The sequence below is a fragment of the Lithobates pipiens genome, unplaced genomic scaffold, assembly GCF_037356315.1.
Source record: "Lithobates pipiens isolate NorthernLeopardFrog02 unplaced genomic scaffold, aLitPip1_a1.2 Scaffold_18, whole genome shotgun sequence".
In the NCBI taxonomy this organism is placed as follows: domain Eukaryota; kingdom Metazoa; phylum Chordata; class Amphibia; order Anura; family Ranidae; genus Lithobates; species Lithobates pipiens.
The window spans coordinates 221,226,524-221,238,570 of NW_027507758.1; the positions used below are offsets into that span (position 1 = coordinate 221,226,524).

Below are 12,047 nucleotides of genomic sequence, written 5' to 3' on the forward strand. Positions count from 1 at the left end.
ACACAGATTAGAGGTCACATTGAAGGTGGAAAAAAATCTGAAGTGATTTATGAGTCTGTTATTTTTTAACATCTCAAAAACTATCCATCTCGCTCTATCGAATCGCAGAGATTAGAGGTCATATATTAAAGATGGAAAAAAATCTTGGTCTGATTTTTTTTTTTTTTTTTTAACATCTCAAAAAAATTTGCATTTCTTTTCTATAGACATACATATACACACAACTACATACACACACACAAGGGTTCTTCAATAATTCAAAAACTATTAAATATAAAAGGAGTACAGAAATGTTTTGAAGGAGGACCCCTTCAAAAGGTTAAAAAAAAAAAAATATATATATATTATATATATATATATATATATATATATATATATATATATATATAAAAAGGGTGCACAGAATGGAAATTTTGATGGCGAAACCGAAAAAAAATTAGTTTTTACAAACTATTTATATTTTTATGTGCAATTGTATTATATTCAACTTTTTAAATTAATATCTTCAATTTAAACGAATATGACCTTATCATCGGCCATAATTGGCTACTATAGTGCAAGAAAATCTCAAGAAAAATGTATCCCTCTAATATCTATTGCCTGCACACTGGTCTATTGTGCTTCTATTGTGGTGTTAAAAATCCTGGTGGCTGCATTTCTGGTCAGTAAAAAAAAAAAAAAAAATCCCAGTTGAAATGCATTGAAAGCACATCAAGAATGCATCATTAACGCACCCATGTTATGTTTCTGATGCGGTTTTTGAGTCACATGACCTATGAAAAACACCATTAAAATCATGATAAAAAAATCGCTGCAAGCTCGCGTGCGTTTTCGATGCCCTTATCAGTGCATTTTTTTCTTATCGTCCGAATGCCAATGACATAATTTTTACCCAAAATATTGCTGCATCAATATATATATATATATATATATATATATATATATATATATATTTTTTTTTTGGAAAGTGACATTAAATCTAACAATTTACTATGCCAAGAACATCCACTAGCACCGAATTCTGCACAGCTTACTTTTAAATTAAAATTAATTTATATTTGTATTACCCTTGCTTTTCTTTCTGCTTCAAGGCGCTGCATAATAAGCATATCTACGTCATCATCATCTTCATCATCATCATCGTCATCTTCATCTTTTTGCTTAGACTCTTGAAGTCGCTTCTGAAACTGCCACTCAAGCATCAATTTTCGAAGCCGGTCATTCTCTTCTGCAGTTCGTTCAGTTTTGTTTTGTAGCTCATTGATCTCCTTACTTAGCATATCTACTATGTGCATTTGCTGCTGTTTTTCCAATTTCTCCTTTGCGTCCCTCTTCCATGGGTCTGGGGAAAGGCTGTCACTGGAAGAAAGCTCTTCTTTGCTGATCGTGATGTATTGAAGATCCCTTCTTTCTATTGTGCGTGGCTGTTGCTGAGGTTGCAGCTCTCTTATGACGGTTTCTTGTGGACGTGGAAGAGTTGCTGGTTTTTCTGGTCTTGGTTGTGGAATGTTAGAAGGTGGGGCTGCTGTTTGAGGTTGTGGCAACATGGGCTGTGGAGGAGCAGGAACCGGAGGTCGAATTTGCCCAAGCTTTCTTTCTTGTTCGCGCCTTTTCCTCTCCCTTTCTTCTTCCAAGCGGGCTTTTTCCTTTTCATACCATCTTTGATGCTCCTCTCTTTTTTTTCTTTCAACTGCTGCTGCTTGAGCATTTAACTGCGGTCCCAACGGATTTTGTGATGGTGGAGGTGGAAGGGGTAAATCAACAGGAACGCCTTCACATTCTACTCCATAAAGCACTGGAGGAGGAGGAGGTGGGGGTGGTAGATCTGTTCTTATAGGCTGAGACACAGCAACTGGAGCAGGCTGAGATGCAACTGGTGTTTTCCAGCGCCCAGGTCCAGATTTGTTTAATGATGATGCAGAAGAATACGTTTTAATAGAATTGTTCAAGTGTTCTTGGCTAGATGTGCTAGATTCCACAGAAGAGCTTTGGTTCATCCAACTATCTTTACCATCAACCTTCCTGTCCAAATATTCAATATCTTTTCTTAACAAAGGCTCTAGGCGACCTCTATCTGAAGGAAATCCCTGATCATCTCTCAACTCTTCTTGAGAATGAGCAATTCTCTGTTGATGAAAAAAAGAAAGGGGGGTTACCAATGCATAATAGGTATAATAGGCATAATATGGTATATGCAAATATATTGTTTAAAAGGAGAATCTTGCGTCATGACCACATTAAAATACAAACCATATGTGTAGTATTGTAATTTAAACATGTAATAACACCAGCAATAAAACTGTTTGGTCCACTCAAGGTTTACACATTTGTTTTTTGGGGGGGATACGTATTATAGCAAAAAAAAGGTAAAACAATATTTATTTTGTTCACTTTTTTTTTTTGTGCCATGAGCAAACAAAACCCGCAGGGGTGATCAAATACCACCAAAAGAAAGCTCTTTTTGTAGGAAAAAAAGGACGTCAATTTTGTTTGGGTACAGCATCGCACGACCACGCAATTGTCAGTTCAAGCAACGCAGTGCTGTATCGCAAAAAATTGACTGGTCATTAAGGGGACAAATCCTTCTGTGATTAAGGAGATGGATTGAACCTACAACTGTTAATGGTAATTTAAACCAGACAGCACATTTACAACAAAATAGACTGTAAGAATATATCAATTATTAAGCCAGAACAGAATCTAGAATTCTCAGTTATAGACATAGAATGGTCAGGAAGGAAAGGGTTTATTAGCCAAGAACAAAAACGGTCACTAGCATATAATGCAATCTTATCTTGTGTTCCTCTAACAAAGCCTAACTCTTGTCTGGATTGCCCAAAGAGCAGCAAATGGCTCAACTGTCAGTGTAAATAAGAGGATAAGGCGCACCACTGCAAGGTAACCATTTGAAGAGAAAAGCTAGAACAGTAGCTATCGCCTATCAGTGGCCCAAAGAGAAGCATATACAATCTGTTCCCACTTCAAAGAGGTAGGTCCGAATCAAAATCTGCCAAATTTAGCAGGCATAAACCCAGTTTGAACAGGGTGCTATACTTTAGGAACTACCTTGACTAAGAATTCTCACATTGGCATTTAGCAGTGAGATGATTATGTGTGAGGGCATTTTTAACCTTCTTCAGAAGGAAGAAGGGTAAAAGAGATCTTTGAGAGATCTTCAGATCTTTCAAAGTTGCAGGCAGGGACCCACAAGTTAGGGATCCATGAAAGATTTATAATAGAATGGGAAGAAGCATGTCTTCGTATGGTTTTATACATTTTGATTGGGAGATCATCAATGCCTTGTGCCTTTATAGTTACATAGTTTGTAACTGATGTGCATAAATGTATGTGTAATTTTTATTCTTGAATATTACCACCCATATGCCTGTATATTCTGCTTGCTAAGAAAAACCTCTACAAGTTTTTTATAGTTACATAGTAATGTAGTTAGTTGAAATTGGCCACATCTATTTCATCTATAACTTGAGGAAACTGTAGAAAATCCCTATCAGCTGGGGCCAGTTAAAAGGTAAAGGTCAGCCAGACTCATTCTGTATTGGGAGGACATACCCAGTAATTTAGAAAAAGAAATGTAATGAATAATGATGAGAGGCGATCAGGGATAACCAAAAGGGATTCAGTTGTCAATATACTTGAATTCTCAGCGATTCCTTTTAAAAAGCCAACCTAATAGGTCAGTGGTTAAAGATGCCTCTCGCCTCTATTGTTACTTAAAGTGGTTCTAAAGGCAGGTGGTTTTTTAATTAATGCATATGCATCAAGATAAAAAAAAAAAAAAAAAGCATAAGTGTACAGCAGCCTCCCTCAGCCCCTCTAATACTTACCTGAGCCCCATCTCAATCCAGCAATGTTGCATGAGTGCCTTGGCTTTCCGGGGACTCTCCCTCCCCATGGGCAGAGACAGAAGCCTGTGCCATTGGATCCTACTGCTGTGAAAGTCAGTGAGCCAATGAGGTTAGAGAGGGGGCAAGGCCAAGCTACATCTCCATATCTCGATGGACACAGAGCAGCCAGATCAAAATTATCAGTCCTGTGTTTTATTGGGTCACTGAAGTAAAAAAAAAGTTTTACACAGTCTGGGTAGTGATTTTAACCATTTATATATATATATATAAACTAAAATATTGCAATACAGCAGAGTAAATCAGCAATTTACGGTATGTTATAATACAGAACAGACGGTATAATCCCAAGTGAAGGGACAGTTAAAAAAAGGAAAAAAAGAATCAAACAGAAGTAGACCCAACTGGACGCTCATATTATTCAAGCAAGAAAAACAGACTCCACACAAGAGAAGTTCAGGGGGGTACCTCTTGCACACTGGTACATCCATGTATTGTGCCCAACAGTATCTCAGGCCTGTGTCAATAAATCTAACAATTAAACAGATGTAATATACAGGTAGTACTTTTGCTGTTCACATGGGACTTGATGCCACCAAGTGGTATCACTCGCACAACGATAAAATAACAAATGGGCAGTGTATTCCCAGTTAAGCCTAGTACACACTGACCAAATGTTGACAATATTCTGCTCGTGTGTATGGCAGCCGGTACACTTTTTTGAAGCCCATATCTGCTTTGAACCCTCTTCACACACTCCCCCTTGCCCTTCTCCTCTGTGTCCACTCACCATACTCTCCTCCTTTTCTCCTGTGTCCACTCCCTGTACTCACCCCCTCCTCCCCGACCACCTATTTTTAGTCTTTGCCAGTCTCCTTTGGCGAGTGGCAAAAATGTGTGACCCTTTTATGGGCTGTTTTGCTCTAACCTAATCTAATCTGGGATGTTGCAAGTAATTACTGGCTGAATTCCAGACTAACATTGGAATATTTGTCATACATAACCACAGTAAAGTGCAATGCTACTTTACATGCTGTGTGTTTTTTGTCACTGTAAAGATTATCATTGCTCAGCCATGTGATAATATTTTTTGTACTCCCTTGCTGCTTTTTTTTTTTTTTAAATAAAATTGTTGACAGAATCAACACTTCAAACTGCATTTCATCTCAAACTTAAATCATTGCAGTGACTCATCCTTATATAGGACTGCTCAGTCAAGACAGGACATTTACTACTGCACTGACTCCTTAGATAACCCCATAGTAATAAATGTTTAAAAAATTAAATTAAACTTCCCGGTGTTGCATATCTTGTCATGGACTTGTGTAAATTAAGGCTTGGCTAACTGACCTCATAAAGAGTTACTTGTGGGCTTTTAAATATTGTCTGATAACATCTTATCTTAAGTAACCCATATTGTATGTTGAGATGGACCAAAGAAAATTATTGTACGGTTGAGTACTTATCTATTCTTTTGAAAACTTCAAGAAAAAATATTGAACATGAAAATTAAATAAAAATAACCCCAAACTATTATAGTTTCTATTCAAATAAGGAAAAACTGCCTCTGTACATACTGCTTTTCTGAAGATGCTGTGAGCTGCACTATATTTCACTGTACAATTGGCCTTAGCCATCATTTTATGATGATTTCAGCAGCCTTCAGTCTGTATATAAAGGCAATTCTATGGGACTACAGATTATGCATGACAAATAACATTTAAAGGCCAACTATAGAATATTAGCAATAACCTCCCCCGCTGATACAGAGGAAAAAAAAACCGATACAAATGATGACTACTTATCTGAAGCCATGTTCACATGATGACCATTTTTGGTCTGTTTACTTCAAGGGTCCTTCTTCAGATGTCCACACCACTGCCTGCATAATGTGGACATCTCCTATTGGTGGAGGAGACAATTCCAGGAGCCGGGTCATCTCTCATAGGCTCCAGAGAAAGGACAACTCACAGTGTGAGGGGACTAGTGCCCAAGAAGATAACAAGCAGAGAAAAATGTCTAGTCCCCAGGGCATTATATTAGCTTTGCACATAGAAGAAACTGAATTTGCAGGTTGACTTAGGAAGAAGTGTTTGGAATAAAGACCGAGGAGTAAGGTACATGATGCACAATTCACTATAAACTTAATCTTTTCCTGGAGTTGGGCTTTAAAAAAAAAAACTAACTGGGGTAATAACAGCAGAGTAAAGAATGATTAGAAGGGAATAGATAGGTAATTAATAATAGGTATAAATGTTTTAGAGCTAAACTGGCTCTGTAAAGAGTCTAAGGAATTATTAGGTTTGCTACTTATGTACAACAGAAGAAAAACAGGCTAAATGACCCTGTCAGTCAAGATCTAAGGAAAGGTGAGGGAGTTTTATACTCCTAGGTTTAGATAATGACTTACTTGGACTGAGGTATTGCTAGAATGGTGGCTTCCCATTTGGACCTGAACTTTCTCCTCATAGTCTGGCCACTGACTTTGTGCAGGTGCCATACGATCTTGAGATTTGGGAGTTGGAAAAGTAAAATATTCTCTAGTATAAGTTTGTGTTGGAATTGGATATGCCTCAGGTCTTGCTGGGGCTGGTGGTTCCTGAAATAAACAAGATTAAAATAAAATACGTTAAATATGCCGTTACATTAGACAGAAACAGATATAAAGGCTTTACGATATTTCAATGTATACATTGGACATCATCTTCACAATGCTACTGGCCAAACGTGAGGGAGGATCTTCTTGCTGGGAATATCAATACTGGTCCCAATCTTTTAAAGGGCTGTATTAGCAATGATCTCTAGCAGTCTCCTCTAGCAGGACGGCAGTCCCTGACTACTTCCTGTAGCAGCCTCATACGTATCTGACCACTAAGGATGAGCTCTGGCATATTCACACAGCCCACGTGCAGAGCCTGCCAGGAAGTTGGCACTGTGCTGCGCTAATCACAGGCCATGAGACATTGTCCCGATGCGTGGCTGCAGAGTTCGGGAAATGTCTCACTGCCTGTGATTAGCGCAGCGCCGATTTCCTGGCGGGCTCTGCACATGGGCTGTGCGAACACGCCGGAGCTCATGCTTACTGACCACATTCTGTAGTGAACCCACAGTCCATGACCAAGTCCTGTGAGAAGCCTTCAGTCCCTAACTGGCTTATGTACAGTGCCTTGAAAAACAATTCATACCCCTTGAAATTTTCCACATTTTGTCATGTTACAACCAAAAATGTAAATGTATTTTATTGGGATTTTCTGTGATAGACCAACACAAAGTGGCACATAATTGTGATGAAAATGATAAATGGTTTTCAAAATTTTTTACAAACAAATATCTGAAAAGTGTGGCATTCATTTGTATTTAGCCCCCTTGAGTTGATACTTTGTAGAACCAACTTACACTTCAATTACACCTGCAAGTCTTTGATGGTATGTCTCTACCAACTTTGCACAGATAGAGAGTAAAATGTTTGCCCATTCTTCTTTGCAAAATAGCTCAAGCTCTGTAAGATTGGATGTCAGCAGTTTTCAAGTCTTGCCACAGATTCTCAATTGGATTTACAGCTGGATTTTGACTGGGCCATTTGAAAACACAAATATGCTTTGATCTAAACCAGTGGTTCTCAACTACAGTTCTCAGGACCTACTAACAGGCCACATTTTAAGTATTACCTTGGGGAAATGCAGACTAGAATACTGCAATCACTGATCAACAAATTATATCACCTGTGATGTATTTCAGTTATCTTGCAAACCTGCCCCGTTAGTGGGTTCTGAGGACAGGAGTTGAGAACCACTGATCTAAACCATTCATTCCATTGTAGCGCTGGCCGTAAGTTTAGGGTTGTTGTCCTGCTGAAAGGTCAACCTCTGCCCCAGTCTCAAAACTTTTGCAGACTCACAGGTTTTCTTCTAAAGCCTCATACACACGATAGGATTTTGTACAAACTTTCCCTTGGATTTTTGTACAAAGGGCGTCGGCCCTGAACTTGTATTGCATACACACAGCAGGACTTTTTCAGCCAACTTTCACCAAATCATGTGGTTTTTCTGCTCTTTACCGCCACCTTTGGTCAACTTCTGTATTGCTGTCTGATCTTTTGCATTGGTTCTGAACATGCCTGTTTGTACTTTGTACAAATGTCCTATGGTTTTCTGTACACACGATCAGACTTTGCTCCATCAGACTTTTGTTGCCAGAAAGTTTGTCCGTTCGCACAGCCAACAAAAGTCAGATGAAAACCAAAAAAGTTTGTCCGATGGAGCGTACACACGGTCGGATGTTGCTCCAAAACAGCTAATTTGCATGTTTGTTGTCAAAAAGTCTGATCGTGTGTATGGGCCTTAAGATTGCCCTGTATTTGGCTGCATCCATCTTCCCATCAACTGAGCAGCATCCCTAACCCTACTAAAGAAAAGTATCCCCACAACATGATGCTGCCACCACCATGTTTTACGGTGGGGATAGTGTGTTCATGGTGATGTGGAGTGTTAGTTTTCCGGCACACAGCGTTTTGCTTCTAGGCTAAAATATTCAATTTTGATCTCATCAGACCAGAGCACCTTCTTCCACATGTTTGCTGTGTCCCCCACATGGCTTCTCGCAAACTGCAAAAAGGACTTCTAAAGCCCCCATACACACCATTAGATTTTCAGTAGATTTTTGTCTTCAGATTTACCAAAACCATGTAGTGCAAGGGCCTGTCTGATTGCACACAAATTAAAACGCTTAAAATTCGAGGTCAAACCTTATGGTTTTGGTAAAGCTGAAGACAAAAATCTGCAGAAAATCTAATAGTGTGTATGGGGCTTTATGGCTTTCTTTCAGCAATGGCTTTCATCTTGCCACTCTTCCATAAAGGCCAGATTTGTGGAGTGAACGACTAATAGTTTTCCTGTGGACAGATTCTCCAACCTGAGCTGTGGATCTCTGCAGCGCCTCCAGAGTTACCATAGGCATCATGACTGCTTCTCTGATTAATGCTCTCCTTGCTCGGCCTGTCCATTTAGGTGGATGGCCATGCCTTGGTATGTTTGTAGCTGTGCCATACTCTTTCAATTTCCAGCTGCTGGATTGAAGAGTGCTCTATGATATGGTCAAAGCTTTGTGAAGGGTTAAATAATTATTTAATATAATGATGAATAATATTTCAGGCTGTAGAGCGCTACTTATAGTCACTGTGAAACTTAATATGAGGCACTTCTAAATTCAAGAATAGCATAGCAGCGAGACAGTGAGAGGAAGCGGTCTGATGGAAAAGTTTAGTTCAAATTATTCTATATCTCGTGTATAATTCAATGTATTCTAATAAGTGTATTTTATGATTGGATATTGCTAATAAATATGCGCTCTTCCCCTTATGATAAAGCAAATAGGTCATCCAAACATATACCCCTTATTGGTGGAAAATAATTAAGAAAACCCTCATCCTGTGTACTTAAGATGAGACACAAGCAAAATTAACAAGTCTCTGCTCTTCAGTTCAGTTTCAATGTCTGGTGTTTGATTGGGTGGGACTTACGGGGCCCTGTAGCCAAGGCTAAAAAGTAAGGAGGGAGACCAATGGTAGAATTTAACCCCTACACTTGGGATATTTTTTTTTATAACCTAATCCTGCTTTAAATTTCAGCTGTATTTATACAGAGATTAAAGTTACACACAGGTGGACTCTATTTACTACTTAAGTGACTTCTGAAGACAATTGGTTCCACTAGATTTTAGTGTATCAGAGTAAAGGGGGGTGAATACAAATGCACGCCACAATTTCAGATATTTATTTGTAAAAAAAAAAAATTGAAAACCATTTATCATTTTCCTTCCACTTTACAATTATGTGCCACTGTATTGGTCTATCACATAAAATTCCAATAAAATACATTTATGTTTTTGGTTGTAACATGACAAAATGTGGAAAATCAAGGGGTATGAATTGTTTTCAAGGCACTGTGTAGCAGGCCTTGACGCCTTCCTATAGGTCTGCAATCCCTGATCAATTGCTGTTCGTGGTCCTACAGTCACTGGCATTCTCCTGTAGCAAGTTAACAGTCTCTCAGTCTTATCTTTAACAGTCTTTTCTAGCATTACCCCAATTACCTGTGGTGTCAAGGGTTACTTTTGAGGGCCCTTACAAGTAAAAAGTTTACTACTCCTAAGCTAGCTCATCTTCCTAAAAGTTATCCACATTTTTTATAGAAATTGGATAGGAGGAGTGGGTAGAATTACATGCACATTAAACAGAGTTTTCTGAGGCTGGTATGGGAAAATCTATGAGCAGTGATATGGAAATATTCACATTAGCACCTATAGTAGAGACATTCGGATCCAAAGGGGAGTAGCATAAACAAAATGCCTTACAGCATAAACCAAGAACCTCCCAGCTAAATGGCACCAGTCCACAGATTAAGCTCTCAGTGGGATAAAAGATTATAACTATTCGCCTTAGATTTGTATTTAGATCCCAGAGGGGAACAAAACATTTTCATTAGGCAAAAAACGTAATTATATAGGAAGCTGTTTTAAACCAATTCGGTTTGCGCCAATCCTGTCTAAATCTGGGGAAATTTCAACACGGTTTACATTTCAGGTTTCCTTTTAGAGAAAGTTCCTAAATATCTTTAAATATATAAGGCGGACATACCCAAAGTTCTTCATTTTCACTAACCTCTCCTTTAAAATATAATATCTACATGCAATTCCATACTCCTGCTATAACAACTTCCGGGAAGCAGCGTTGTCATTGCCAGAGAACTTTAGCCAACACCGTTACCACAAACCAGTCAAACTACCAAACTGTTAACCAACAATAATCCTAATGAAGTAAAATAGGCTGAAAGATGTCCAACTTCTTAAAGGGCTGAGTTTTACTTCAGTAATACGTTGCAGTACTTCACACGTGTTACTTTGTGCATTAACTTACACTGTGTTAGGTCAGCCTATTCATTACGAATGGGCTACCGGCGCAACACATTGATAGAATAGAACATATATGACCTTTTTTCCCCCCTTAACGGCTTGCCGACCAGCCGTCATACTACGGCACTTTTGAGCAAACCAATCAAAATACGCTTATTGTGATTTTTATTACCACAAATATGTAGAAGAATACATATTGGCCTAAACTAAATGGGGATATTTATTATAGCAAAAAGTACAAAATAGTGTTTTTTTCAAAATTGGTGCTCTTTGTTTATAAAAATAATAATAAAAAATACAGAGATCATCAAATACCACCAAAAGAAAGCTCTATTTGTACAGTGTCACACAAGTGCACAATTGTCACTTAAAGTGACGCAGTGCTGTATCACAAAAAATGGCCTGATCGTTGAGCAGCCAAATCTTCCGGGGCTGATGTGGTTAACCTTGTAAGAAAATGGGGGGTGATCACACAAACAAAAATACGGACACTGATAAACAAGATCATTAATCCACGCCCACTTCTGACCGTTCCTTTTAGGGGTAGGTCAGCAATGAAACACACAACACACTGTAAGCAAAAAAAGATTATATCGTACAAAGAATTTTAACAGCTTTGTCACAGACAACAGAATATTACTTGAATCAAGACTTTAAAGATATAAACATTACACAGACACATTAACAGCAGCACCTGATGCTAGCAAATACAACCCCTGCACCTAAGAAGACAAATACCTTTCAAACTCAACAATATTCAAGCATCGAACTGGAGTTTGAGCTAGCAAGCACATCCAATATACCACTCCTTAGTCAGGTCTGCCCTTTAAGTCTGAAGTCAAGGTCCCCCTCGGCAAGGTCCCCCAATTGAGTCTCCCTCAAAGCCAGCTCCTGTCAGGGTCTCCCCCTGTCCTCTCTGGCCTTTAGTCCAGGTTTACCAGCCACTCCTCCGTCAAGCTCACAGTCAGGTTTCCCAGTCACGCTTCCTCCCAAGTCCAGTCTTTGGCTTCTTTTATACCAGTTCCCTCTATTCACTCTCATTGAGCATCAAACTAATTTGTTAAAATGTAACAATCAAATTTTTCTCAAGAACCTGGCTGGCTGGAACTCAAGCCTACTTGGCTATGATATAATAATTAAGATCTCTGGTGACCCAATGTCTATAGCATGTTTACATTGGTTAAGTCTGCAATCACCCCAGACTCTAGCATAAACAGTCCCAAAATTAGCAAATTAGCATGTTAAGGCCCTATAACCAGATGGAGCCATAATGTC

General features: G+C 38.8%; 1 protein-coding gene across 22 annotated transcripts in view; it reads right to left on the reverse strand.

Moving 5' to 3' along the window:
* AFDN (afadin, adherens junction formation factor) overlaps positions 1-12,047 on the reverse strand; it is a 346,736-nt gene that overhangs the window by 68,707 nt on the left and 265,982 nt on the right. For all 22 annotated transcript variants that reach the window (XM_077486594.1, XM_077486591.1, XM_077486597.1 and 19 more), the window contains 2 exons: positions 6,274-6,462; positions 1,068-2,126 (listed from right to left, as the gene is read on the reverse strand). In XM_077486594.1, coding sequence (XP_077342720.1) covers positions 1,068-2,126; positions 6,274-6,462 — 1,248 coding nt within the window. The remainder of the gene's footprint in view (positions 1-1,067; positions 2,127-6,273; positions 6,463-12,047) is intronic.